The sequence below is a fragment of the Branchiostoma floridae genome, chromosome 1, assembly GCF_000003815.2.
Source record: "Branchiostoma floridae strain S238N-H82 chromosome 1, Bfl_VNyyK, whole genome shotgun sequence".
In the NCBI taxonomy this organism is placed as follows: Eukaryota; Metazoa; Chordata; class Leptocardii; order Amphioxiformes; family Branchiostomatidae; genus Branchiostoma; species Branchiostoma floridae.
The window spans coordinates 5,930,233-5,954,730 of NC_049979.1; the positions used below are offsets into that span (position 1 = coordinate 5,930,233).

A 24,498-nucleotide genomic window follows, 5' to 3' on the forward strand; every position below is an offset into this window, starting at 1 on the left:
GTAGAGTTAGTTTCTTCAAAAGGTTGATATGGAACAGTCCATTTTACATGGGAAGGGAGACGGCTGCATTTGCTCACAAATGTTACCTTTCTAGTTATACTTTGTCAAGAACCCTCCAGTAATGCTGTAGTATTGTCGGGACTGATTGACGAGTGAGTTAAGAAGGTCAAGGGTCAATCATGTTGTACTTTCTATCCAGGCTCAGGTGGATGCAGAAGTGAAAGTCCTCCTGGCGCTGAAGGCCGACTACAAGAACCTGACGGGGAAGGACTGGAAGCCGCCCAAGGTAGACAACGGGAAGAAGAAACAGGAGGGGAAGAAACAGGAAAAGACTCCCGAGACGTCTCAGGAGAAGGCGGCCGCGCCTAGTCCTGAGGCAGAGAAACTGAAGGCACAGATCGAGGAACAGGGGAACACTGTGCGCCAGCTGAAGGGCAGCGGGGCTGATAAGGTAACACAAACATACACACGTGCACACATGTACACACGCACACACACACAAGGAAACACTGTACGCCAGCTGAAGGGCAGCGGGGCTGATAAGGTAATAGAAACATACACACACACACACACACACACATGTACGCACGCGCACACACACACACACACACACACACACACAGACACACACACACACACACACACACACACACACATACATGCACGCACACACACATGTACGCACGCACACACACACACACACACACACACACACATACCAACATGCACACTCACACACGCACACACACACAGGGAAACACTGTACGCCAGCTGAAGGGCAGCAGGGCTGACAAGGTAACACAAACATACACACGTGCACACATGTGCACACGCACACACACACAGGGAAACACTGTATGCCAGCTGAAGGGCAGCAGGGCTGACAAGGTAACACAAACATACACACGTGCACACATGTGCACACGCACACACACACAGGGAAACACTGTACGCCAGCTGAAGGGCAGCAGGGCTGACAAGGTAACACAAACATACACACACGCGCGCATGCAGGCACGCACAAAAACACACGCAGGGGAACACTGTACGTCAGCTGAAGGGCAGGTAAGGTAACACAAATGTACACACACGCACATACCAACATGCACACACGCGCGCACACACAGGGAAACACTGTACGCTAGCAGCCTAGCTGAAGGGCCGTGGGGCTGATAAGGTAACACATGCACACACATACCAACATGCACATGCACACACACACACACACATACAAACATGCATACCCACACACACACACGCACTCACCTACCAACATGAACATACACACACACACACACACACAAAAAAAAAAAAAAAACACACACACAGGGAAACATTGTACGCCAGCTGAAGGGCAGTGGGGTAGACAAGGAATGGGAAATTTGTAACATACACACTCCAGCATACACAAACATACACACACATGCACACAGAATCACACCAACATGCATTTTATCAGATACCAAATCATTTGTATTTAGGAAATGTTGATTAGGATCAATCAAATCAAATCTTCATAGTTAATGAATTTGTGCAAAAACATTGACTTTGACATTAGTCTTATTTAGTTTATCTTATTTACTTAGTCTTAATTATTGAAAACAAAAATTGATGTATGCTCATTGAGGACAAAAAAATCAGGCACTGTGCACTAGTTGTATGGTCAGAGATAACCACTGAAAAATAAGGCACTTTGTTTACAAATCATGGGCAAACCAGCTGGGTCCTGATCAGATATTTGGGCTAAAGGTGAAAGGTCATGCTGATGTGGCAGGGCAACAAATGTGAGTGCCAGGAGTTTCAAGGCTCATTGTAAACACAGCGAGGCGGGGAACAATAGGTGCTGCTGGGACAGGTAAAGGTGGGTGATAGGAACACTTTAATTGTCAGCAAATTTCTGTAGGCTTAGCTGAGAGCTTCCAAATGCCTGCTTTTGTGTGAGAATAATGGGCAGCAGTTCCAGGAATAAGTAATTACCCACACATGCAGGGCTAGAACTGGTCAGAGCTGTCTGCTGACAGATTGATAGATGTTACTGTAATAATCTCAATAGACCTGATGAATTATTCAGTAACCCTTTTGTTTTGTGCTTGTCAGGGTCACTAAATTTTACCAAAACAATTCAACCAGATGTATTTAATAGTGCATAAACAGTGGAGTATTTAAGCACCTTTTGAGCACTATCTATTAATAATATTTGAGGTGTCAAGATACTGCTTAAATTAAGTAAATGGTTCTTTATTGGTAAATGTAAAATTCAGATAAAGGACATTACCTACATACTTACCATGTCCCTATGACATTACATAAAGGGCTTTATATAATTCCAAAGGGAATGTTTCTCTTTCTTCGGAATCTTCCTGCACAACTGTTCTGTGATGTCCTTTTGTAGCTATTTTTGAGTTTTTTATTTTCTTTATTACGAGGTGAAAGACTCCTGAAATCCAGGCCCCCACTGACTTGGTAACAAGAGACACCTGTTTCCCCATACCTTCCACCACTTTTTTTAACCTCCTTGCGAATTTGCTTCCACCATATTTGGAGAATCCTAATAACTACATAAAGCCTGATCTCTATTACTAGTCTGTATGAGAGAGGACAAAGAGATTGCTTTGGACTTTGTACATGTACTTGGACTTTGCTTTGGACTTTGCAATAGTTGCTTTGGACTGGCCTGGGTACCATCCTGATTCTACCACGGCTCCTTACACAGTCTGCCCTAAAAAATATAATTAAAAAAAAAAATCGTTAAACTTTTTAGTGCACGAGTGCAAGGAGCCCCGGTAGAGATAGGATGGTACCCAGGCTAGCTTTGGGCACCAGGCAAAACAGCAAAGGGACCAATCATGAAGCATGAAGGAGGGGGTGCAAGAGGCGGGATTGTCACAGATACCTGACCTTTCTGTGACCTCTGACCTTTGCCCTAGGCCCAGGTGGATGCTGAGGTAAAAAAGCTGCTAGCCCTGAAGGAACAGTACAAGACGCTGACGGGGGAGGACCTCACGCCAGCCGGTGGCAAGAAGGGCAAGAAGGAGCAGAAGAAAGAACAGAAGGAGAAAGAACAGAAGAAAGAGAAGGAACAGAAGAAAGACCAGCCCAAGAAGGCGGCCAAGGAGGCAGCAAAGCCAGAAGGAAGCATGCCGGGGCCTAAGAAAGTCACCAGGTGAAACTATTCAATGTATTTTGCCTCAAGCTACTTTTAAGACTGGGCACTACTGGCTTAACTTTGTAACCTCCAAGTAGATGTTGAGTTTGAAGATCTTCCACGGAATGGACCCTTCCAGCCGAACACCATAAGCCCCGCCCCCTGTTCGATCTCGGGTTCTATTTCAAAACCTCGGTCAAAAACGGCGCGAGTTGCAAAAACATGGCCGCCGCCGCTATTCAGCTGAGGATACTGACTGACTTCGGCTTAGCTTTGGGGGCCCGAAATCCTCTCAGAACGGGCAAAAGAAAAATGCTATGCATTCCTTGTGTAAGGCTACATCCACTGGGTACAGTCGTTTGAAGAGGGGGCGGAAATAGCTGCGGTAAGGGCGATATAATTTCAGTCCGAGCGGAAGCGGGAGGACTGTTTTTGACTGAGTATTCGAAATAGAACAGGTGATTCTATTTGTCCGATATGGCATTCGGCTGGAAGGGTCCATTGCTTCCATATGGGGTACAATCTAATACTTTTTAAGTCAACTTGTTCAGAATCCAGTACTGTAACCCCAAACGCATGAGTGGCTCCACGAGCCTTGTTTTGTTGTGAAACTTACATTTGTTTTTTGTAAGTGAATAAAAAAGATGTTTCCTTCCTTCTGAGGAAGAACTGTGAAAAGGTGAGCGCTCAGAGATTGTCATTGTCATTTGGTGTTCCCAACATCTGCTTGTCACTGGTCCAACTGGACTGACTTGTATTGGGGGCTGTTTGTCTGCTTGTTCCACACAACACACCAATTTTGTACTGTAGGTACAAGCTGCATAGAATGTGTTTACACAATCTCACTTGCTGGGTTTAATAACCCCTCCTAGTTGGTGGCAACTGTTACTCTCCAAGCAGAGGTTGGTGGGAAAAATCATGACCTTTTCCTTTCATCCATTTATGTTTGGTAGGAATGCCGATAAAAAAAATCGGATGAAAGAAAAAGGTCACGATGTTTTTCCCACCAACCTATGCTTGGAGAGTAGCAACTGTAGGGCCAGCGGCTAGGACCGCAATTTTAGTCAGGCTGCATAGAACCAAACTGTTGGGTTTGTGTGAAAGCTTCGGTGGGAAGACATTGCTGCATAGTCGATAAACTGGTTTATACCGACCAGGTGTCTCATGGGGTGATCTGTTCTGGTGTTTCCTACGTGGGGCACAGTGGCACAGTGGTATTGTATTCGGCCCGTGATCGAGAGGTCGCCGGTTCGAATCCGCCTACCGTGTTGCCGGTCTTGTGCCCTTGGGAAAGGCACTTTACACGACTTTCCTCACTTTACTCAAGTGAAAAATGAGTCGTCCCTCGGATAGGACGTTAAATGGAGGTCCCGTGTATGGGGAGAGCCATACCCCATGCACGTTAAAGAACCCCCACACGTGCGATGGTGCGGTGTGCGTTGGTGCAAATCCTTCTGTCGGGAGTTGGTGATTCACTTCAAATCACCCGGATGGAGGCCTGGCGAACCTCTGTCTCGTATCAGCCACATGGTGAATTACATCATTCACCCGGACGGGAGACCTGGCGCATCCCCGTCTTGTAATTAGCCTACGAAAGGGTATGTCACCCCGTAAGGGGCGGTATCACCCCGTCGTGTGTAGACATGTGCGAACATGTCTACATTTGATCACGTCGACCGATGATGATGATGATGATGATGTTTCCTAATGTAAAACAGACCTGCAAGAGATAAACTGATATCCAACCATAGGTAACCAAACATGTAGCATGGTCTGTAAACAAAGGACCACCAGTTTCCTAGGGTCCAACACTACACTGTATGGACTGCTATAATATAGCTAAAGGACTGACCCATTTTAGCCTGTGTTTACACAAGCTCTGGCTGGCTGGGCTTAATGACCCCCTCCCCTAGGGTGGCGGCAATCGTAGGGCCAGCTGCTAGGGGCGCGATTTTAGTCAGGCTATGACCCATTTCATATCGGTTTGATATGATGCCGTAACGTCTCCAATGTTCTATAAACATATAATGGCCCAGTGCAGAACTGCGTGGCAAGAACTGTCTGAACTGTCTGTAGCCGCCATACATTGATCGATGATGCAAGCCAGGGCTCGAAATACTGGGTGCATGTGCACCCAGGTGCACCCAAAATTGGAGCTGTGCACCCAATTATTTTCTCTGGGTGCACAGGGTGCACCCAAATATTTTCTTAGGTTTATGTATGTTAAGATATCAAAGTATACTTAGTATACATGTACATCATATTCTTGACATCTAAGTGTTAGAAAGTTAATAAAAATGTCTGTTGTTTAACTTTAAGAATTTGATAGCTTGTAACTAAGTTTTATTATTAGGTTATTACTTAAATTTAAGTGGTGCACCTAAAATTTTTTTGGTGCACCCAATTTTTTAAGCTGGATGCACCAGTGCACCTAATCCCAAAAATGAATTTCGAGCCCTGCAAGCAAACGATTGATTGAGATATGGTGAACTTACTAAATCACCCTCTGTCAGTACTCAGAACACCTGAGTTGGGAGAATCAAGAAAATCCCAACCCTATTGTAAGGTTTAATGACTGATTTCCATAACAACAGATTTGGAGCAAGAGGGTAGATGGGTCTGGAGGCAAGGAAGGAAGAAAACCTGTCTGACTGGTACATCACCAAGTCGGAGATGGATGGATGGATGGATGATTGATTGATTGATTGATTGATTGATTGATTGCCGTCCCCTCAGATTGGGCCTGGAGGCGAAGAAGGAGGAGAACCTGTCGGACTGGTACTCTCAGGTCATCACCAAGTCGGAGATGATCGAGTACTATGACGTGAGCGGCTGCTACATCCTCCGCCCCATGTCTTACTCCATCTGGGAGAAGATCAAGGACTTCTTCGACGCTGAGATTAAGAAGATGGGCGTAGACAACGTCTACTTCCCCATCTTCGTGTCACAGTCGGCGCTGGAGAGGGAGAAAACTCACATCGCTGACTTTGCTCCGGAGGTAAACATGCATGGGAAACTTATTTGTTATGTTAACCTATACGGAAACATAAGAAATAAGACTAAACATTAGACTGCAACATTTGAAGTTAAGGTGACCCAAGAGAGTCCCAGTGCGGGTCTGGGGGAACGTAGAGGTTACTATCTTTTCAACCCTGTAGCGTAGGCATTTTTCATCCTACTACAACGAAACTTGGACACAACTTACAGAAGCATATGTACATAACATCCATCAAGTTGTATTTAAGGAAAAAGTCAAAGGTTTGAATAAAATTACGGCCGAATCTCAACTTCCGGTTTCAAAGACCTCCCCCCATTTGTCTGAAAGTTAGTTAAAAACACATCAAATTATTGCCAAAATGAAGGTCACTAGCAGTTATGTGAACACAAAGGTAAGGTTGTACAAAATATCTATTCACCAATTCACATATATGAGGAGATATTACCGAAATAAGCTTGTTTTTTGCATACAATCTGGGAGTCGTGCGGTCCCCAGGAATGGTACAGCCCATAGCTGAAAATGTACATCCCAGCACACACCCCTCCCCCAGCATATGGCACTTCCAAATATGGTGTCACATGAACGTATTCCGTGATTTAATCTAACAAAAAAGGAGTTCTATTGGTTTCCGAAGATTCCCGAAGTCAGATGAGATGCAAAACTCATCATATCCCTGTCAATCAATGACCCAGGGGGTCCCCATGCTCCTGGGCGTCACATGCTGCAACAGAGGCACATGTCTTCAGACGTATCATGTCGTCTTGCTTTGGCTTGGAAATATATGCAGTAAAAAGACTAAAATAGTCACAAATATGCACTTAAATACAAAATAATACTCTTGAATATTAGTTGGAACATAAGTTTGCTCCATATATGGACCAAATTAACAAACTTTTGACCTAAGAAAGGACTGTTTACTGATTAAGCATTGTATTCTCCCTACAGACAGATCCATTGTGGGTGGCAAACTGGAAAGGTGGATCATGTTTTGTGGAAGTATGAAAATATTACGGTTACCGCTTCAGCGCAATTGCTGATGCACGTGCAAATCTCGAAAATTACGTGCAAATTGCAAGTTAAGTATGTGTATTTCGAACCCTGGAAACTAGAGTTCAGCGACCTCATACCTCCATGAGATATTCAAGCTTTTGTAAATTTTATGCAACAGACTTGTTCATCATTGTCTAACATACACGTCAAGTATGAAATTCCTATCATTAATCATTGAGCAAATATCATTGCAATTTTTGCATATTTTATGCAAATCAGTTCCTAATTAGCATATTTGGCATCTGCTTATGTTCCATCTATCATAATGTTACATTTATTGAAGTCAAGTTATTGAAATAATGGAATTATAAAATTTCCTCATTAATTATGTAAATAATGTTCTCATTTGCATAACATTTATATCATTATGAACATATTTGCCTAAGCTACCTTCATGCGTAAAATGATGGAAATCCATCATTCCTCTCTGCAGTTATCTTCTTTGCAATGTCTTGACAAAAATACCCCTGCAGTTCCAAAATTAGATGTTAGGGGGCTGAAACTTGGCCCACCATGTCATGACGCTGAAAGCTGTCTACCACCCAATTGTCAAGATCATATCATTTCCGGGACAGGACATACATTGAAAAAACTGCTATGATAGAATATCCTCATTAATTATGCAAATGTACTCTAATTTTGCATCAATAGAATTTTATTTTGTACAACATTGCCTAAGGTACCTACATGTACATACCAAAAATCGTGAAAATCCGTTGTTCCCTTCTTGAGTTATCTGCTTCAGAAGTTTTTGACAAAAATGCCCCTGCAATCCCCAAGCTAGACGCTAGGGGGCCCAAACTTATGTCACTTATTCCTGAGCACAAGAGGTATGTAACACCCAAAATTGGGACCATAGCTTGTTCAGAACACGAGATAGCAAAACCGGAAGTTGCGCTGCAGTACCAAGGATAGCCGCTAGGGGGCCCAAAATCTAATCACACAGCTTTCATCACACCCTACCAACACACCAAGTATGAAACCAATCCATCCAGCCGTTCTTGAGTTATCTTGTTGACAGACAGACACACAAACGCAGGGTAAAATATAACCTCCATGACATTTCATGGAGGTAATGATGTAGGTACGGGAAGGCAAAGATACTAATCACTGGAGGGCAGAGGGTTAGAAGTGGTCGACTTCTTTATCTGAACTTCTTTGTACATATTTCTGTCACTTTGATTCTGTCATTTAACCAGTTTTGACTTACAAATGTGCTGTCCAAACCTTGGTCCAAACATGAACCTGTCCCAGGAGAGGTGTCAGGTTAATGTATAGCTTATCCACCTCCATGGCTTATCAGATCTCCACCCAGGGGGCATTGACTTACTCCACCCCTTCGGGTAAACTCGGAAATCGTTCTGCATGAGTGATTCTGAGTGTCTTGCCTAGCCTTAAAAATTGTATATTTGCTTGCAAATGTCACCTTTCTAGTTTGTCTTTATTTTTTATTTATCTATTTGCAGCAGGCACATGACCCAACTATACTGCCTCTGAATAAAAACTATCTGCTGAGAAGTTGCTTTACGGCTGCTAGAAAGTTCTTTGGAAGTATGGATTGGAATTGACTGGAAACATCATGCTTCATTCCTGTCCCGTAGGTTGCCTGGGTGACCAAGTCAGGTGACACGGATCTGGCCGAGCCCATCGCGATCCGCCCCACGAGTGAGACAGTCATGTACCCGGCGTACGCCAAGTGGATCAAGTCTCACCGAGACCTGCCCATCAAATATAACCAGTGGAACAATGTTGTGGTGAGTTTTGATGTATGTAAATGACTGTATATAGACACCACATCGTGACATGAAGTGAAGGGTAAAAGGCTACAGGAGTGACAGGAGGTACAGTTCAAAGTTGGTAGAATTAGTCATTTACAAACCCTTCCAGAAACTCATGGAGATATGAAATCCATGAACTCTTGTTTGTGCTTGTTGAAGCAAGTTTGAAATTTCCCTTAGCATCTGTACTTGTCAAGACCAGTGAAAGCTTAGGCTTCAGTTTAAATATAAAACTGGATCCTATATTTTCTGTCTCTGTACAGAGATGTGAGTTTAAACACCCCTAGCCGTTCCTACGGACACGTAAGTTCCTGTGGCAGGAGAGGCACAGCAGGGTTGGGGTTAAAGTGGGCACAGCCGGGTTAGGGATAAAGTGGGTACAGCAGGGTTAGAGTTAAAGTGAGATAAAACTGTTTTTTTGTGTCTCCGTACAGAGGTGGGAGTTCAAACACCCACAGCCATTCCTGCGGACACGAGAGTTTCTGTGGCAGGAGGGACACAGCGCCTTCGCCTCCAAGGATGAGGCTGATGAAGAGGTAATCTTCTTACTCTAGCTCTTCCTCCTGTTCTTCCTCAAGTTCCTACTTAAGTTCTTCCTCACGTCCTTCCTTGTGTAGCCGCCACAGGCTGTTGTTTGTTATCACTTACATCCCCTTTTCCTGTATATGCCAGAGTGTATGATGAGCTGCCACCTGATTGGTTATTGAGAAGTTGATTGACAGCTTGTCCCCCTCATTTCTGATTGGTTGTTGAGAAGTTTTTTTGATAACTTGTCCCCCTCATTTCTTATTGGTTGTTGAGAAGTTGATTGACAGCTTGTCCCCCTCGTTTCTGATTGGTTGTTGAGAAGTGATAGCTTCCCCCCACCAGGTGACGGCTATCCTGTAGCTGTATGCCCATGTGTATGAGGAGCTGATTGGTTGATAGGAAGTTGATTGACAGCTAAAATGTCCCCTCCAGGTGATGGCTATCCTGGAGCTGTACGCCCGAGTGTACGAGGACTTGATGGCCATCCCTGTTATCCGAGGGAGGAAGACGGAGAAAGAGAAGTTTGCTGGAGGAGATTACACCACAACAGTGGAGGTCTACATCTCCGCTAGCGGCAGGGCTATTCAGGTGAGAAAACTGCATATCCACATATCAATGGACTTTATTGCGCCACAGTATGGCAAAATGTAGTAACAAAAATACTATACAGTAACAGCTAATCTATCCTACATGTAGAATTACAAAATATCATCAATAACAGTACACAAATTACATTGCTGATGATATAGAACAAATAGAATTGTATGTAAAGCAATGTATGTAGATGTACATACAGGAATCTCAATGAAACGTTTTCTAACAGCTTGAGGTACTGTAAATGCAGAAATGTTCGCGGTGGTTTTATGTTCACTGTTTTCGCGGTGGACAGTTCACCACGAAATTAAAACCACCGTGAACATTTTTCCATGGCAGTAAGAGACTGCAGTACATAGTACTACTGCGAAATTAAATCCACTGCAAAAAGTCCCTTTTCCCGCTACCGCGAAATTAAATTCCCACGAACTTAAATGCATTTACAGTACATTCGAGGGAGAGATTTTTTTAATCACAAGCAGATGTACGTACGCACAACAGCAAATCATGTACTAACAGATTTTTCAAGATTGTTTTATTGACTTCGCTGAATCCGATTTTTTCCAGGGTGCGACGTCTCACCACTTAGGACAGAACTTCTCCAAGATGTTTGAAATCGTGTATGAAGATCCTGAGAAGGTACGGAACGGGGACATACGTTTACAAGTCATTTCATCACCTTAAAACAAATTTGAACATTGTAATGATTTTCTTATATTTAGTAGTAAAGATATTGAAAATAAACCTGTAATCTGTTGCCATTGCCAACATTTTCTTAACCTATTAGCAGCCTTCATCAGGGCATTATAATGAACTCCTCGCTGCTGGTGGCCTTTCGCAAAAGTTGACGTTGGTTCTTCCGCTACTTGTAGCAGTTTTAGATGTAGCATTGTAACCTTTCATGCTGATTTTGGACCACCATTGTTTGCTTCTCCCTGCAGCCTGGTGAGAAGAAGTTTGTGTACCAGAACTCGTGGGGCATCACGACCCGCACCATCGGGGTCATGGTCATGGTGCACGGCGACAACAAGGGGCTCGTCGTGCCGCCCGTCGTCGCTCGCGATCAGGTCAGGCTCAAAACATTTAGTGTTACCTTTTTTTTAGAATTTTGGAAATATCTCATATGAGATCAGGTGGCTCACTCACTCACAAACTCACTATTCATCAATTGGTATTACTGATCGTTTACATTTTTGTTGTACCAGGTTGTAGTGATCCCATGTGGAGTCACGGCCAGCCTGCCGGAGGAAGACAAGCAGAAACTGATGAAGAAATGTCAGGAATACCGGCAGGCTCTGCGCGACGCCGGCATCCGGGCCACCGACGACCTCAGGGATAACTACTCCCCAGGGTGGAAGTTCAACCACTGGGAACTCAAGGTTGATGAACTTGACTGAGTGATATACGTTTCGTGATAACCGTTGTGTGATAATTGTGCCTTTAGAGCATTCTTCTGTGATAATCATGTTTGTCTAACTCTAACCATGCAAGATGGGTTACAACAGCAACAAACAAGATAGAGATAGAGAATTATTCTAGACCAATTCTAAAATCTTTTGACTAATGATTGCTGTATGAATATTGTTGTAGCAGGCTTTAGTGATCATTATATTAGTGAAAACCTACTGTTATAACTATGTTAAATGACAGATTTGAGTGTCATAAATATGCTTTGTGATAACTTCGCGTATTGACAGCTACACAGTACTGTATAAGTTTTAGGCACAGTCCTGCTGATGTTGATTACAATGTCTGTCTGTAGCGGGTATAATGCATATTGTTCTAACTGTCCACAGGGCACTATATTGTGTAATAATGGTTGTTACAGGACACTATATTGTGTGATAATGGTTGTTACAGGGCACTATATTGTGTGATAATGGTTGTTACAGGGCACTATATTGTGTGATAATGGTTGTTACAGGGCACTATATTGTGTGATAATGGTTGTTACAGGGCACTATATTGTGTGATAATGGTTGTCATAGGGCACTATATTGTGTGATAATGGCTGTTACAGGGCACTATATTGTGTGATAATGGTTGTTACAGGGCACTATATTGTGTGATAATGGTTGTTACAGGGCACTATATTGTGTGATAATGGTTGTTACAGGGCACGCCCATCCGGATGGAGGTGGGGCCGCGGGACATGAAGCAGAACCAGTTCGTCGCCGTGCGGAGAGACACCGGCGAGAAGATGACCTTGGCAGAGGGCAAGGCTGCTGAGAAGATCAAGGAGATTCTGGACACCATACAGACCGACCTCTACTCAAGGTCAGGCTTCTTTACCTTCACCCTGATATTGATTAATGGAAGGATAGATGGATTGGAGTGACAAGCCACTGGCCCTGTAGGATCGAAGATTAAGGAACCTTTACCTGTAAGACAAGATTACAGATGTTGTGGCATACATGCATACCAAGGTTTACTGAAGTGTTCTTGTTTTGCTTGAAACTTTGCAGGGCAAAGAAGGACCAGGATGATCACATGGTGGCCATCGAAACCTGGAGCGACTTCTGCAGTAACCTGGACAAGGGCATGGTCAGTACCTGCTGTTTTTTTCCTTTAACAACATTGTGTAGCCAGTTTGGTTTGGTTTAATTCGGATCTCCATGAATGACTGATATGTCACTATCCTTCCCGGAGTCCTGGTGAATGCTCTTCATAGGATTTAATCCCCATCAAAGGAGTTTATGCTGTAATATATGTGCAGCCTGGATGTTCTAAACATGAGTATTCAGGAAGGTACATCTGTACTCTGATGACTGTCTAGTCCATGGATGGCCTTGGGCTGGGGATGAGTACAATCTTACCTTGGACAATGCCTGTATTGCGTTACCTTTAAACAATCATCAACAAGGTTGTTACCTTTGCCTGTTTGCCATGAAGGTTATGTTCTTGATGTGTATAATGTTTGTGTGTGTGCAAAGCATAACATGTTATCCTTTTCTTAATGTTTGTCTAGATTATCCAGGCCCCGTACTGTGGAGCGATTCCGTGTGAGGACAAGATCAAGAAGGACAGTGCAAGGTAAGCTGGGGGCTACTGGGGTAGACTTGGTTTCTACTGGGGCAGGGTGGATCATACTTGGGTAGACTGTTATACTCGGTATGGTGGGTACTTGTGGGGCAGGTTGTGCTATTGAGTAAACTGGGTCTGACTAGGCTGATTTGACCTATTCTATGAATGATGTGCGACATGTTGGTGAAGAAAGTTCAGCATTTTTAAGCTAGGAACATTTTGAATAAAGAAACACCAATACATGTATACTGAATGCCCTTGTTTCACCTCCAGGGACCAAGACATTGAGCCAGGAGCTCCCTCTATGGGGGCCAAGGGGCTCTGCATCCCCTTCAAGCCGCTAAAGGAGCTCAAGCCGGGGACCAAGTGCGTCTGCGAGGGCTGCGACCACGAAGCCAAGTACTACACCCTGTTTGGCCGCAGCTATTAGAGTCAAAGTCTAGGTCATCTGTGGAATGTTGTCTGCCGGGAAGTGGAATGAGGAGGGGGGGTTGGTGCATTGGTTACAAAGGAACGACTATATGATCAATGACACATCAATTTGCTGATTAAATTCCTCCAAAGTTTGTTACCATTACGTAAACACCATGTGGATTTGCAGCCATGAGAACCAACAACATGAGAAAAGTATGTCTGCCACCCCCACCCCCCTCCTGTTTGAAGTTACCATGAAAGAAAATGGAATAAATTGTTTTTCTCATCACAACTCTGTCATGTTATGTTTTTAATCATTTATTTATTTCTCAATCTTGAATACAGACCATTAGTCCCTTCAGAGAAATATTTCCAAGGGAGCCCAGAACCATTACAGAACACCCATGACAGAATACAGACTTTGGAAGTCAAAGATAATACACCTAACATTAGCACCTTAGTTCCTCCCATGACTAGAGATGATAAAAATAATGCGAGTGAAATAAATATTCAATTTTTGAAACAAATTATACAAAGTAAATTAGCAATCATGTCAGTACATCATTCTGTATGGTCAGTATTGCAGCCCTCTGGCATAACATACCAGCTTGGCTTTAAATCCCTTAATCGAAAGAGAAGTCTTACATCAGAAAAAGGGGAGAAGAATAACAATTACACACTGAAAGGTAAAAAGAAACTATTTTCTTCTTGCTGTTTGTAGCCCCATAAGTGTATGTGTACTTGGCTGTTGCAGCGTGACTGTTTCTATGCTTAGTCAGATGTACTTGGCTGTTGACGCGTGACTGTTCCTAAGGCTGTAGGTTCCAGACTAAGTGTCAATGTACTTGGCTGTTGAATGACTGGCATGACTGTTCCTTGAACTGTAGGTTCTAGACTAATTGTCGATGTACTTGGCTGCTGATGCGTGACTGTTCCTAAGACTATAGGGTTTCCAGACCAGGATCTGTAGAAACGCGAGGGTTGCAGGAAGGAGGCAGAAGATCTGGAACATGACCCGCTTGAGCTCGTCGTGTCTGGTGGCGTCCGGCACAGTGGTGCTCCGCACCAGTTCCTCGTACCCGTAGCGGTTCAGGATGGTCACCACCAGCATCGGCGCAAGCGACTGCGCCGGCTTCGTGAACAGCGCGTTCATCCCGAAGAACATGGAGGACAGCGGGGTCCTGCAGACAACACGGTCAAATGAAATTAAGGTATTAAGTTTGCCTAAGACTTAGACCGAGCATGCGCAGCGCGGCAATGACAATGACAATCATCAATATCATCAGATGACAATGACAATCATCAATATCATCAGATCATTTAGTCCAAGACAAAACCTGACTTTACCAGAGGAAGAAACAGAGTAGGTTGCAAAAGTAGCAGACAATTTTCTTATGTGCATTGTTTAAATATTTGGTCAAAAACAATGCTTCCCTTCCTTGGCCTGAAGTTATGAAAGTAGGAAACCCTTGCTGCTGTTCGGCTGGATGCCATCCTTTAAGTTTCTCACAGCTCCCAGAGTCCCTGGTTACCAACTAAAAAAAACCAATGGAGTGTGGGAGCCTTGCTAAACTTACTAAGGTGGCCCCCAGGCTTCAATATTGTGAGAAAGGAACAAAATGTTGCTGAAACAACAGGATACCAAAAACTATAATTTAAAAGTAAATTGCTTACTTCCTGGCATGTTTTGCACAGTCGTCATCGATGAGGTCGGATATGGAGATGTTGAACAGGTTGAAAATTGCTGTCGGGATACTTCTGTTGGGAAGTAGACAAAAAACTGTGATGATTAGTACGTACGATAAAAAGGCACAGGGCTCGTGACTGGAACTAAAATGGTGTCATGTAGACTGGCATTGCTGCCACATAACTTGATCTAAAATCATGGTCGCACGGTGCATCCATGGCGTGATCCTGGATGTTGGTCAATTTTTAAATCAGGATCTTTCTTTACTATTTATACTTTCTGTACAAGCAGCACAATATGCCTCTTGTGGGCACTGCCGTGTAGTACAGTCACAGTATCGGTAGTGAACAAATGGTGCATTTCCTTCAAGTATCCTTGTCTTGATCAGTTGATCTGTAAACAAGATTCAGACATTGCTGAAGTGACAGTAGATAGGAAAGGGTCAAATAGCTCGTTTATCAAGATTCCTGATCTCGTAATGTGTATTCAAATGAAGCAGAGCCCAAAACCTCTTGGCTGTCCCCACATGTCTGTAACACCACACACAAGTTCACACACTCACTGTACAGTTAAAGATAAACAAACAAACTCACATGTCCAGTAGCAGATACACCCCACAATGAGCCAGGGTTGTGGCCCAGCGGCAAACATGCCCATGGCACACACAATCTCCAGGTAAGGGGTAGGAATAAACAAACAAACAAACTCACATGTCCAGCAGCATATACACCACGATAAGCCAGGGTTGTGGCCCGATGGCGAACATGCCCGCGGCACACACCAGTTCCAGGTAGAAGGAGCCCAGGATGACCTTGTACGACCCCACCCGCTCCACAACTGGACTTAGCAACAGGGCAGCAATCTGGATATCATGGATAAATACATACATGAAGTTAGCAGGGATGGAAATCATACAATTTCCAAGCATCATATGCATGCACTGGACAATTTGGAGATATGCACCAAATTTTTGACTGAAATTTTGTTTTGGGTTAGATATGCAAAGATACTAGTGTACACAAGTATAATGTTACAGTATATATTGTTAACCTTCAAGTGTCAGAAAAATAATAAAACCTTTGTTGTATTACTTATTTGAATAAAAATGTAAAAATATTTTACTTAATTGAAGCTCTGAAGAGAGACACTATTCCCCAAAATGATATCTGAACCCTACTGAGCTCTATACTGCAAGTGTTATATGTAGCAGATCTAGTTTGTTTGTTTGAACATAGTGCATGGAGCACACATCTAGAAGGTAACAGTAGAGAAACTTTGAAATTGAGACACCTAGATGTACTATTTACATTACAAATGTACACTTTCTTGTGATCTCCATGGATTTGGTATTTGTATGTAATGTTATTTGTTAAGAGGTCTCATACCTCACAGAAAAACTATTTGATGCCAAACTTTGCAATGGGTGAATGAGTCGTCTGATGTACGTACCATTGGAATAATAAACCCGGAGCCGTAGAGAACACTTCTGGTCGCAGAGCTGAACATGTCCTGGGGTAGGAGGTTGTCCGCAAATATCATGGCGAAGCTGATCAGGAATGTCATGTGGAAGACTTGCAGGAAGTTCATTACAACGAACAGAATGAAGTTCCTCTGCGTGACTATTTGCCATGTCAGTTTCCAGATGGAGGTAGACGTGGCTGCTTCGTGCTTGGGCTGGCTCTCAGCCTCAAGGAGGGCCTGGTCGCGTGTGGCGTCGATTTCCGTGCGGATGTTGAGCGCTGCGTAGTGCATGCTGCCCCAGGCAAGCGCAGCCACCAGCACGGTGAAGACACGGAAGTTGTGCAGGTTCTCCATGTTGTTGGAGACGGCTGCGGCAATGCCAACGCTCGGACCGGTCCCAACCAGAGCGGCCACCAGGCAGTACTTCATCAGCCGCACACGGTCGTCGTGCTTACGGGACACCTCGGCAAACAGCGCGCAGTGCTGCAGCAGGACGAACGTGAACAGGGTGTCATACAGATTCAGCGCCACGATCAGGTGTACACCGATCAGCCAATCGTCAGGCTGGTACCGTCCCCATGGAAACCATGGGATGAGGAAGCTGAGCGCAAAGAGCGGAGCACTGTACAGGATGGAGGTCCGGCGGCGCCGGAAGCACGCCAGGCTCGAGTTGTCTTGGAAGTAGCCAAACAGCGGGTCGTTAACAGCATTCCAGACCATGTAGAGGACCTGAGCCTGGTTAAACCAGACCTCCGAGATCTTGTAGCTGTTCAGGAAGAGTTTCACGTAGTAGAAGTTGAAGAGCGGGTTCATGATGGCATTGGCAAACGCTAGCGAGGCGTACGCCACAGCATTCTTGTCCAGGTCCGGGAGCTTCATCCTCAGCCTCATAGCTCTGGGCAGATTAGAGTAAGGTTTTCTCCTGTCCTGAGGTCGGTGCACGGCGGGGCTTCAGCCAGATGCACTGGTGCAGCTAGTCAGTGCAAACTCAGGACTCCATGTAGTGTAAGACTGTCCCTGTAAAGAGATACATTAGATTTTAGACATAGATAAAAAGCATCAAGACAGATTTGTTGAAGTTGTTATTTAGAAAAAAGCAATCCAGTGCAGTTAACCAGATATGCCTATTTCTACTATGAAGACCTGAGTTGTATCTTTCAGCTGAGAATATCAGGTGAGAATATCAAGAAAACAATTTTCGTCCGTCCAACCAATTGAAGATTAACCTGTCTAACGGTTATCAAGTCTACGTTAATATATGACTCTACATTTATGCGAACTCTCAGTCTTCACTACTCAACTCTAATAGAGCATCTGTTGTAACATCCATGCGTTACTGGGCCGTCTTCTGTGGCATCCCGACCAGGCATAAAAACATCTAGCAGTGACAATAGATAAACATCAGGCAATATGTTCCCACGCACTGTGACTGTCTGCATACCTGACGTGTAGCTGTAGACGTGTCAACCGGTTCGGTATATAAACGTCGTCTGGTCCATTAATCTTCCCGCCGCGCCGTGCTCTAACTTATTTACGTCGCGACGTCATCGCCTAGAGTCTGATGTAGATCTACCTTTTAATAAACATTATAAAGACGGCAGGAACCGTTGTGAGGAGGCGCGCGCGCAAGGCGTGGCTCACCTGTCTCATATGCATCACCTGTACACCAAGTTCCACCAACTTCCGGGTTCAACTGGTGACCTGCAGTTCGACTGGGTTCGACGACTTGTGAACTCTGACCCTTCCCGACGCATGCGCACAGCTGCAAAACCTACACCAAGATGTCAGGAGTGGGGAAGGATCGGCTGGACGTTTTCCCGTCCCGCATGTGAGTTTTACTGTTTATCTGCCCGGTGAAGTGCTGTAGGGGCGGGGTTGGGGGTAGGGTAGGGAAGGGGAGCGTCAGGACGCCGCTGCCGGCCCGATCACGGCCGCCAAACTCGCCGGCAGTGATGTCACCTTGTCAGCTGCATCAGTGTCATGTGACTGTGCACTGCAGCCTGCAGGTTCTTTATAATTTAAGGTAGCAGAACACAAGTTTTCACGGATGGAGATTTATATGGTTAACCTTCAACTGAAAGACCTCTAATTGAGACGGTTCGGCACCTCAAAATCTATAGCAGGGTGCACTAGTAATTTACAAGAATGTAAATTCTAATGTGTTCAGTGTACAATCTACAAAATATCAGAAAAAAGATTTTCAGGTACATCACTACATGTACACCACATAAACATGATAGTGATGCATGGCCAGCTGAAGGGAGCCAAGAAGGGCCACAGCCTCTTGTTGTTTACTTATTTATTTGTTTACACCACAGGAACATGATGGTGATGCGGGGCCGGCTGAATGGAGCCCAGAAGTTCCACAGGCTGTTGTTGTTTACTTATTTATTTGTTTACACCACAGGAACATGATGGTGATGCGGGGCTGACTGAATGGAGCCCAGAAGTTCCACAGGCTGTTGTTGTTTACTTGTTTATTTGTTTCCACCACAGGAACATGATGGTGATGCGTGACCGACTGAACGGTAAGGTGTTGTTTACTTGTCTGTTGTTGTTTACCTGTTTATTTGTTTACACCACAGGAACATGATGGTGATGCGGGGCCGACTGAAAGGAGCCCAGAAGGGCCACAGCCTGCTGAAGAAGAAAGCCGACGCCCTTACCATGAGGTTCAGACAGATCCTCGCCAAGATCATCGACGTGAGTCTCGCTTCCCGTACTGCCTGTGGAAGGCTTGTTCTTCTACTTGTACAATATTCTGGTATCAAGAATAAGTGTGTAGATAGCCTGGTATCCAGCCATATTATTGGTCCCAACTCCCAAGTCTCTTCCGTCTTTTCCCAAGGATTCTGTATTTGCGGAAAAGAACAGAAGAGACCCTGGAGCTGTAATATAGCTGGATACCAGGCTAGTGTGTGCATGTTGGAGACTTAGAGCGAGGAGGCTCTATCATCATTTGATTAAACCTTTAGGCAAGGGAGTGAAGTTATTGCTTTAGGATTGTCATCATATGTGTTTCCATCTGTGTTTCCATAATTTTAAGCCCAACGTTCATCATCATATTGTTGTCCGTGAATCTAGGAGTGTTGCAAAGAGCGAGGGGGTGAAGTCTGCTATCTCTGATTGCCTTTATGATTCCATGCTATGAGGGGCGTTCAAGAAGTAATCCACCCGACCCACTTCCAGTTGTCTGATCTAGATGAAATTTTGCATATGTAATGATTCATATCTCTATGGGTTATGTTGCAAAAAACAGCTCTGAACTAATTTTGGTTTTTGATTTAAAGGTGTTTGAACTGAGTCAGGTGTGAAATGGACCAGGTGTGAAATGGAGCCAGTTGAGTGTCGCGCAGTGATCCGGTTTTTGTATTTGAAAGGACGCATACCAAATGAGACTTTTGATGAAATAAAAGAAACTTATGGTGATGATTCCCCATCATATGACCTTGTAAAACGCTGGCATTGTGAATTCAAACATGGCCGGAAGTCTGGGCTCCCAGACCTGGTTGTCCCTCTTCTGCCATTGATGAGGCATCTGTTGCAGGACCAACCTGGGGCGCCCTACAAAAACGGTGTATAGAGCTGCATCAAACGATGGTAGAAATGCATAACTCTGGGTGATTCCTATGAAGAGAAAGACTAATAACTGCACCAAGTTTCATTAATCTCCTCCTTTGGGAAATGGGTCAGGTGGATTTCTTCTTGAACGCCCCTCGTAACAAGTCACAATCTACTTGTAACATGCAATAATGAAATGAAATGCTGATTGTTTCCTCCACAGACAAAGATGCTGATGGGGGAGGTTATGAAAGATGCTGCCTTCTCATTGGCTGAGGCCAAGTTCATCATCGGAGATGTGAAGTAAGTATCTTTAATTACACATGTACCCTGTAACTAATTGGGTATAGAAGAGTATTGTAACTGACCCAATGAACATAAACCTGTACCTGCCTGAGTCTTCCTAATGAATCAATTCATCTGACATGTAACCTGGAAATATAGATCATGGGTGTATAAATGTCTGTGTCATTTCTTTTCTTCAATTTTGGAATGAGAGGTAGCATGTTGGTTAGGTAAACACTAAAACAGGTGTCCTCTAATGAAGCATGGTGTTTTTTTAAAGGCTAGTATGCAGTATATCTTGTCAGTGTTTGCATTTAGGTCACCAGTACAACAAAAAGATACCTTATTGCAAAATTTGTGTTCTTTGTGTATGAAAAATAGAGTGTTAGATCCACAAATTCAGAAACCAGAAGCAGACAATAGTAACTGATGAAAAAGTTTCTATGAACTGTTGGGATGTCATGATTCAGTATCCTTCCATGACCTTTGTCCTCTGTTTTGCCTTACAGTCAAATAGTTCTACAGAATGTAACCAAAGCTCAGACTAAAGTCAGGTTCAAAAAGGACAATGTTGCAGGTGTGTCCCTGCCAGTGTTTGAGCACTACGCGGACGGAAGTGACAGTAAGTTCACGTCAGGTCATCTTGGCCGGTCATTTTATTATATCACAATATTTTGTGCCCACGTTATTAATACCTCAGTGTGTGATGTAAGTATATGTTTATGTGCAAGATGTGAGCTATTGTTTATTATTTGTGTGTTTAGCTTAAGAGCCATCAGCCCTGTCAAGGTGGACAGCTTTTTTTACTGTTTGTTTGTTTATCACACCTGTCTGTCCCACAGGGGACAGGTCCCCAAGCTGAAGAAGAACACAGGAAGGCTGTTGTTTATTGCTTGTTTGTTTGTTTAGTGTATGAGCTGGCAGGCCTGTCCCGCAACAAACAGCAGGTCGCCAAGTTGAAGATCTACGAGAACGCTGTTGTTTATTGTTTGTCTGTTTAGCGTACGAGATGGCAGGTCTGTCCCGAGGAGGACAGCAGGTGGCTAAGTTGAAGATCTATGGGAAGGCTGTTGTTTATTGTTTGTTTGTTTTGCGTACAAGCTGGCAGGTCTGTCCCGAGGTGGACAGCAGGTTGCCAAGTTAAAGAAGAACTACGGGAAGGCTGTTGTTCATTATTTGTTTGTTTGTTTGTTTAGCCTATGAGCTGGTAGGTCTGTCCCGAGGAGGACAGCAGGTGTCCAAGTTAAAGAAGAATTACAGGAAGGCTGTTGTTTATTGTTTGTTTGCTTGTTTAGCGTACGAGCTGGCGGATAGCAGGTTGCCAAGCTAAAGAAGAACTACGGGAAGGCTGTTGTTTATTGTTTGTTTGTTTGTTTGTTTAGCATACGAGCTGGCAGGTCTGTCGTGTCCAAGTTAAAGAAGAACTACAGGAAGGCTGTTGTTTATTGTTTGTTTGTTTGTTTGTTTAGCGTACGAGCTGGCAGGTCTGTCCCGAGGTGGACAGCAGGTGTCCAAACTAAAGAAGAACTACGGGAAGGCTGTGGAGCTGCTGGTAGATCTGGCCTCTCTGCAGACAGCTTTCATCACGCTGGACGAGGTCATCAAGATCACCAACAGAAGAGTCAACGCCATCGAGCATGGTAACCCTTCTTTCTCTTCATTCCTTTGGGACTTTGGCTGGTTGGGCAGAGTACTTTGTCATCATAGCCTGGGGCTGAACTGCAAGGAGCTTACAGTTAGTCTGGCTATCTTAAAAGGGTCTGTACTTGGAGCCTTTCTGGGCTCTGCTGACCTCATGGCAACATTAATTGCTCCAATTGCAGCCACAAGGTTTGAAACCATCCTCACATGGAAGGATCCCTATTTTTTTTCGGCAAGTGTGGACAGTGCAGGTACATGTATTTATGTGTGTTGCTGTTGATAACAAAAATTACGGAACTTTGTTTATCAAATTGTTCAGCCTTTCCTGCAGTGATGCCTGTGTCTATTTTCTATTGATGCTGTTATTGTGCTACAATTGTATCTACACCCATCTCCATTTCCACCTTTACATATACTGTGTTTGTATGTGTTGATAATGTTATTTCCCACCATGTGCAGTGATCATCCCCAGAATTGAGAACACCCTGTCCTACATCATCTCTGAGCTGGATGAGAGGGAGAGAGAAGAGTTCTACAGGTAATCCTGCTTTCCTAATCTCAGACCATGGCAAAACTTGAGGTAATACTAGAGGGGCAACATTTTCGTGAAAATGCATAATGTTTCCCAGTGGTTTTAACGGTCACAAGTCGACCGCTAAATTTTCATTGTAGCAACTTTTTGATTTGGCGAATCCACCCCCGTCACCCACCTCCCTCTAACCGCAGCACTGATTACTACTGCGGTATATGCAGAACAAAAAAGTCCGAAATGCGGGGTTTGATGTTGTAGTCGCAAAACAAAAGTATTCTATATCAAATGTATGTTTCAAAAGGAAAAAAAAAGACAACTGAAAAAAGTGTACCTCTTCGGATTCGAACCTGGGTCGATCTAGCAACAAAAGCGTACGAATCAGATACTCTGACGATTCGGCCACTAGGCGCATAACTACATCCAGAGGCTTTTAACAGGTATACAATAATACAAATGTATTAAAGAAAAAAGAAAAAACAAATGTATTGCAACAGGTCCGTTCATAATTTCCAAGATTCCAAGGTCCAATTTTCTGAAGATAAATGTTTTTGTGTGAAAAGTTAGTGATCTCGTTCGTTCCATAGCGGGCAACTTCTTCCTAGAGCGCCTGCTTGGTTTGCTTGAAGGCATGGCCGATTGGCTGACGCCCGAGATTTTCGCTGTCATAATGAAAACGATGTCGAGTTCCATTTTGTGTCCTGTGCGTTGATAGGTTCACTTCCGTCGTATCCCCAAGGAAGTCAGATTTTAGCCAATCAAAAAGCTGGAAATGTAGACTGCATGTTAAATCTTCCATTTTTTCTGCGTTTTGATTGGTCTGGTTGGAATATGCAAATATCTGTAGAGATGCTATATGTTTCTCCTTTGGGAAACATAATTAGCAGTATTCAAGGTGGCACCTCACTATCCTAGGGCTTGAGGTCCTTTTTTTCTGAAATGTGATTCGTAATGCAGAGCCTGTGGCTTTGTTTGCCAAATTACAGGCTTCTTTGGTTGCGTTTCCTTACATACATGTGCCAGTAAATCTCAGAACTAAAATTAGCAGCAGAGCATGAATCAGGCTTAGAGACATTATTGAGACTCAGACCTGGTCAGAGTTATGGATCATGAGATGGTAAAAGGTCAACAAGTAGTACACAACCAAGCTTATGTGGTTTTGTTAAACCAAATATTACTTCTCTTCCCTTCAGGTTAAAGAAGATCCAGGAGAAGAAGAAGATAATCCGTGAGAAGGCTGAGCAGCGAGCGGCGGCCATGCGAGCGCAGGGGGAGTACAAGGAGCCGGCCAACCTGCTGGAGGAGGAGCACGACTCAGACCTGCTGTTCGAGACGTAGTTATCAAGTCAAGACTTAACATGAAAGTTCATCTGTATCGGTAAATGACATATGAAACAACTAAAATTTATTTAACCAACACTTATAGACCATTGTGACTTACCCAAATTGTTCACGGAATGTTGGACGTTTCTGTCTCGCTAGACAAAGTCAAAATTCTGGATTCACAGTCAGATTTATTTGCAAGAAAGAGGCTGTGTACATCCAAGCCCACCGTCCAACACTGAACAGAGACAGGGGGCGACACAGGTTATCTGGTACCTATGACCCGCTGCTGCAGTCACATGTCCATTCTGTGAACAAGTCTGACAGAATTAAGCTGAAAATTTTGGTGAGTCCCAACTAGTGTTGCCTAATGTTAAGTTAAGTTGTTTCATTGTTTTAGGCAATTTTTTGTTGACTTTCTTTGTCAGGTTTTCTTTTTGTCGGCCAGCCTTGAAAAAGAAAACCTGACATTAGAAGGGC

The 24,498-nt window shown here is 43.9% G+C and overlaps 3 protein-coding genes across 7 annotated transcripts; 2 read left to right on the top strand and 1 right to left on the bottom strand.

The window, feature by feature from the left end:
* The first annotated feature begins 504 nt into the window (after positions 1-504).
* On the top strand, positions 505-13,820 carry LOC118419906 (bifunctional glutamate/proline--tRNA ligase-like). 3 transcript variants are annotated; one of them, XM_035826582.1, is made up of 13 exons: positions 505-544; positions 2,928-3,163; positions 5,882-6,143; positions 8,795-8,947; positions 9,406-9,507; positions 9,932-10,087; positions 10,661-10,732; positions 11,035-11,160; positions 11,299-11,472; positions 12,210-12,370; positions 12,559-12,637; positions 13,062-13,126; positions 13,391-13,820. In XM_035826582.1, the coding sequence occupies exons 2-13, from the start codon at positions 3,138-3,140 to the stop codon at positions 13,545-13,547; spliced, it is 1,533 nt and encodes a 510-aa protein (XP_035682475.1). In that variant the 5' UTR covers positions 505-544; positions 2,928-3,137; the 3' UTR covers positions 13,548-13,820. The 3 variants fall into 3 exon arrangements, with proteins under 3 accessions (XP_035682475.1, XP_035682463.1, XP_035682468.1); XM_035826570.1 differs by lacking the exon at positions 505-544 and adding an exon at positions 1,692-1,861; XM_035826575.1 differs by lacking the exon at positions 505-544 and adding an exon at positions 1,706-1,855.
* Positions 13,821-13,838: 18 nt separating this feature from the next.
* Positions 13,839-18,361, bottom strand: LOC118419924 (transmembrane protein 180-like). 3 transcript variants are annotated; one of them, XM_035826609.1, is made up of 5 exons: positions 18,321-18,361; positions 16,668-17,696; positions 15,929-16,080; positions 15,206-15,289; positions 13,839-14,712 (listed from the first exon to the last, which is right to left on the bottom strand). In XM_035826609.1, exons 2-5 carry the CDS (start codon positions 17,568-17,570, stop codon positions 14,427-14,429), a joined length of 1,425 nt encoding a protein of 474 aa, XP_035682502.1. In that variant the 5' UTR covers positions 17,571-17,696; positions 18,321-18,361; the 3' UTR covers positions 13,839-14,426. The 3 variants fall into 3 exon arrangements, with proteins under 3 accessions (XP_035682502.1, XP_035682487.1, XP_035682495.1); XM_035826594.1 differs by lacking the exon at positions 18,321-18,361 and adding an exon at positions 18,121-18,314; XM_035826602.1 differs by lacking the exon at positions 18,321-18,361 and adding an exon at positions 17,981-18,127.
* A 44-nt stretch (positions 18,362-18,405) lies between these two features.
* On the top strand, positions 18,406-24,471 carry LOC118420051 (V-type proton ATPase subunit D-like). The gene is made up of 7 exons (XM_035826760.1): positions 18,406-18,507; positions 19,265-19,382; positions 20,464-20,543; positions 21,035-21,147; positions 21,995-22,165; positions 22,626-22,704; positions 23,889-24,471. The coding sequence occupies exons 1-7, from the start codon at positions 18,461-18,463 to the stop codon at positions 24,031-24,033; spliced, it is 753 nt and encodes a 250-aa protein (XP_035682653.1). The 5' UTR covers positions 18,406-18,460; the 3' UTR covers positions 24,034-24,471.
* The last annotated feature ends 27 nt before the right edge of the window (positions 24,472-24,498 follow it).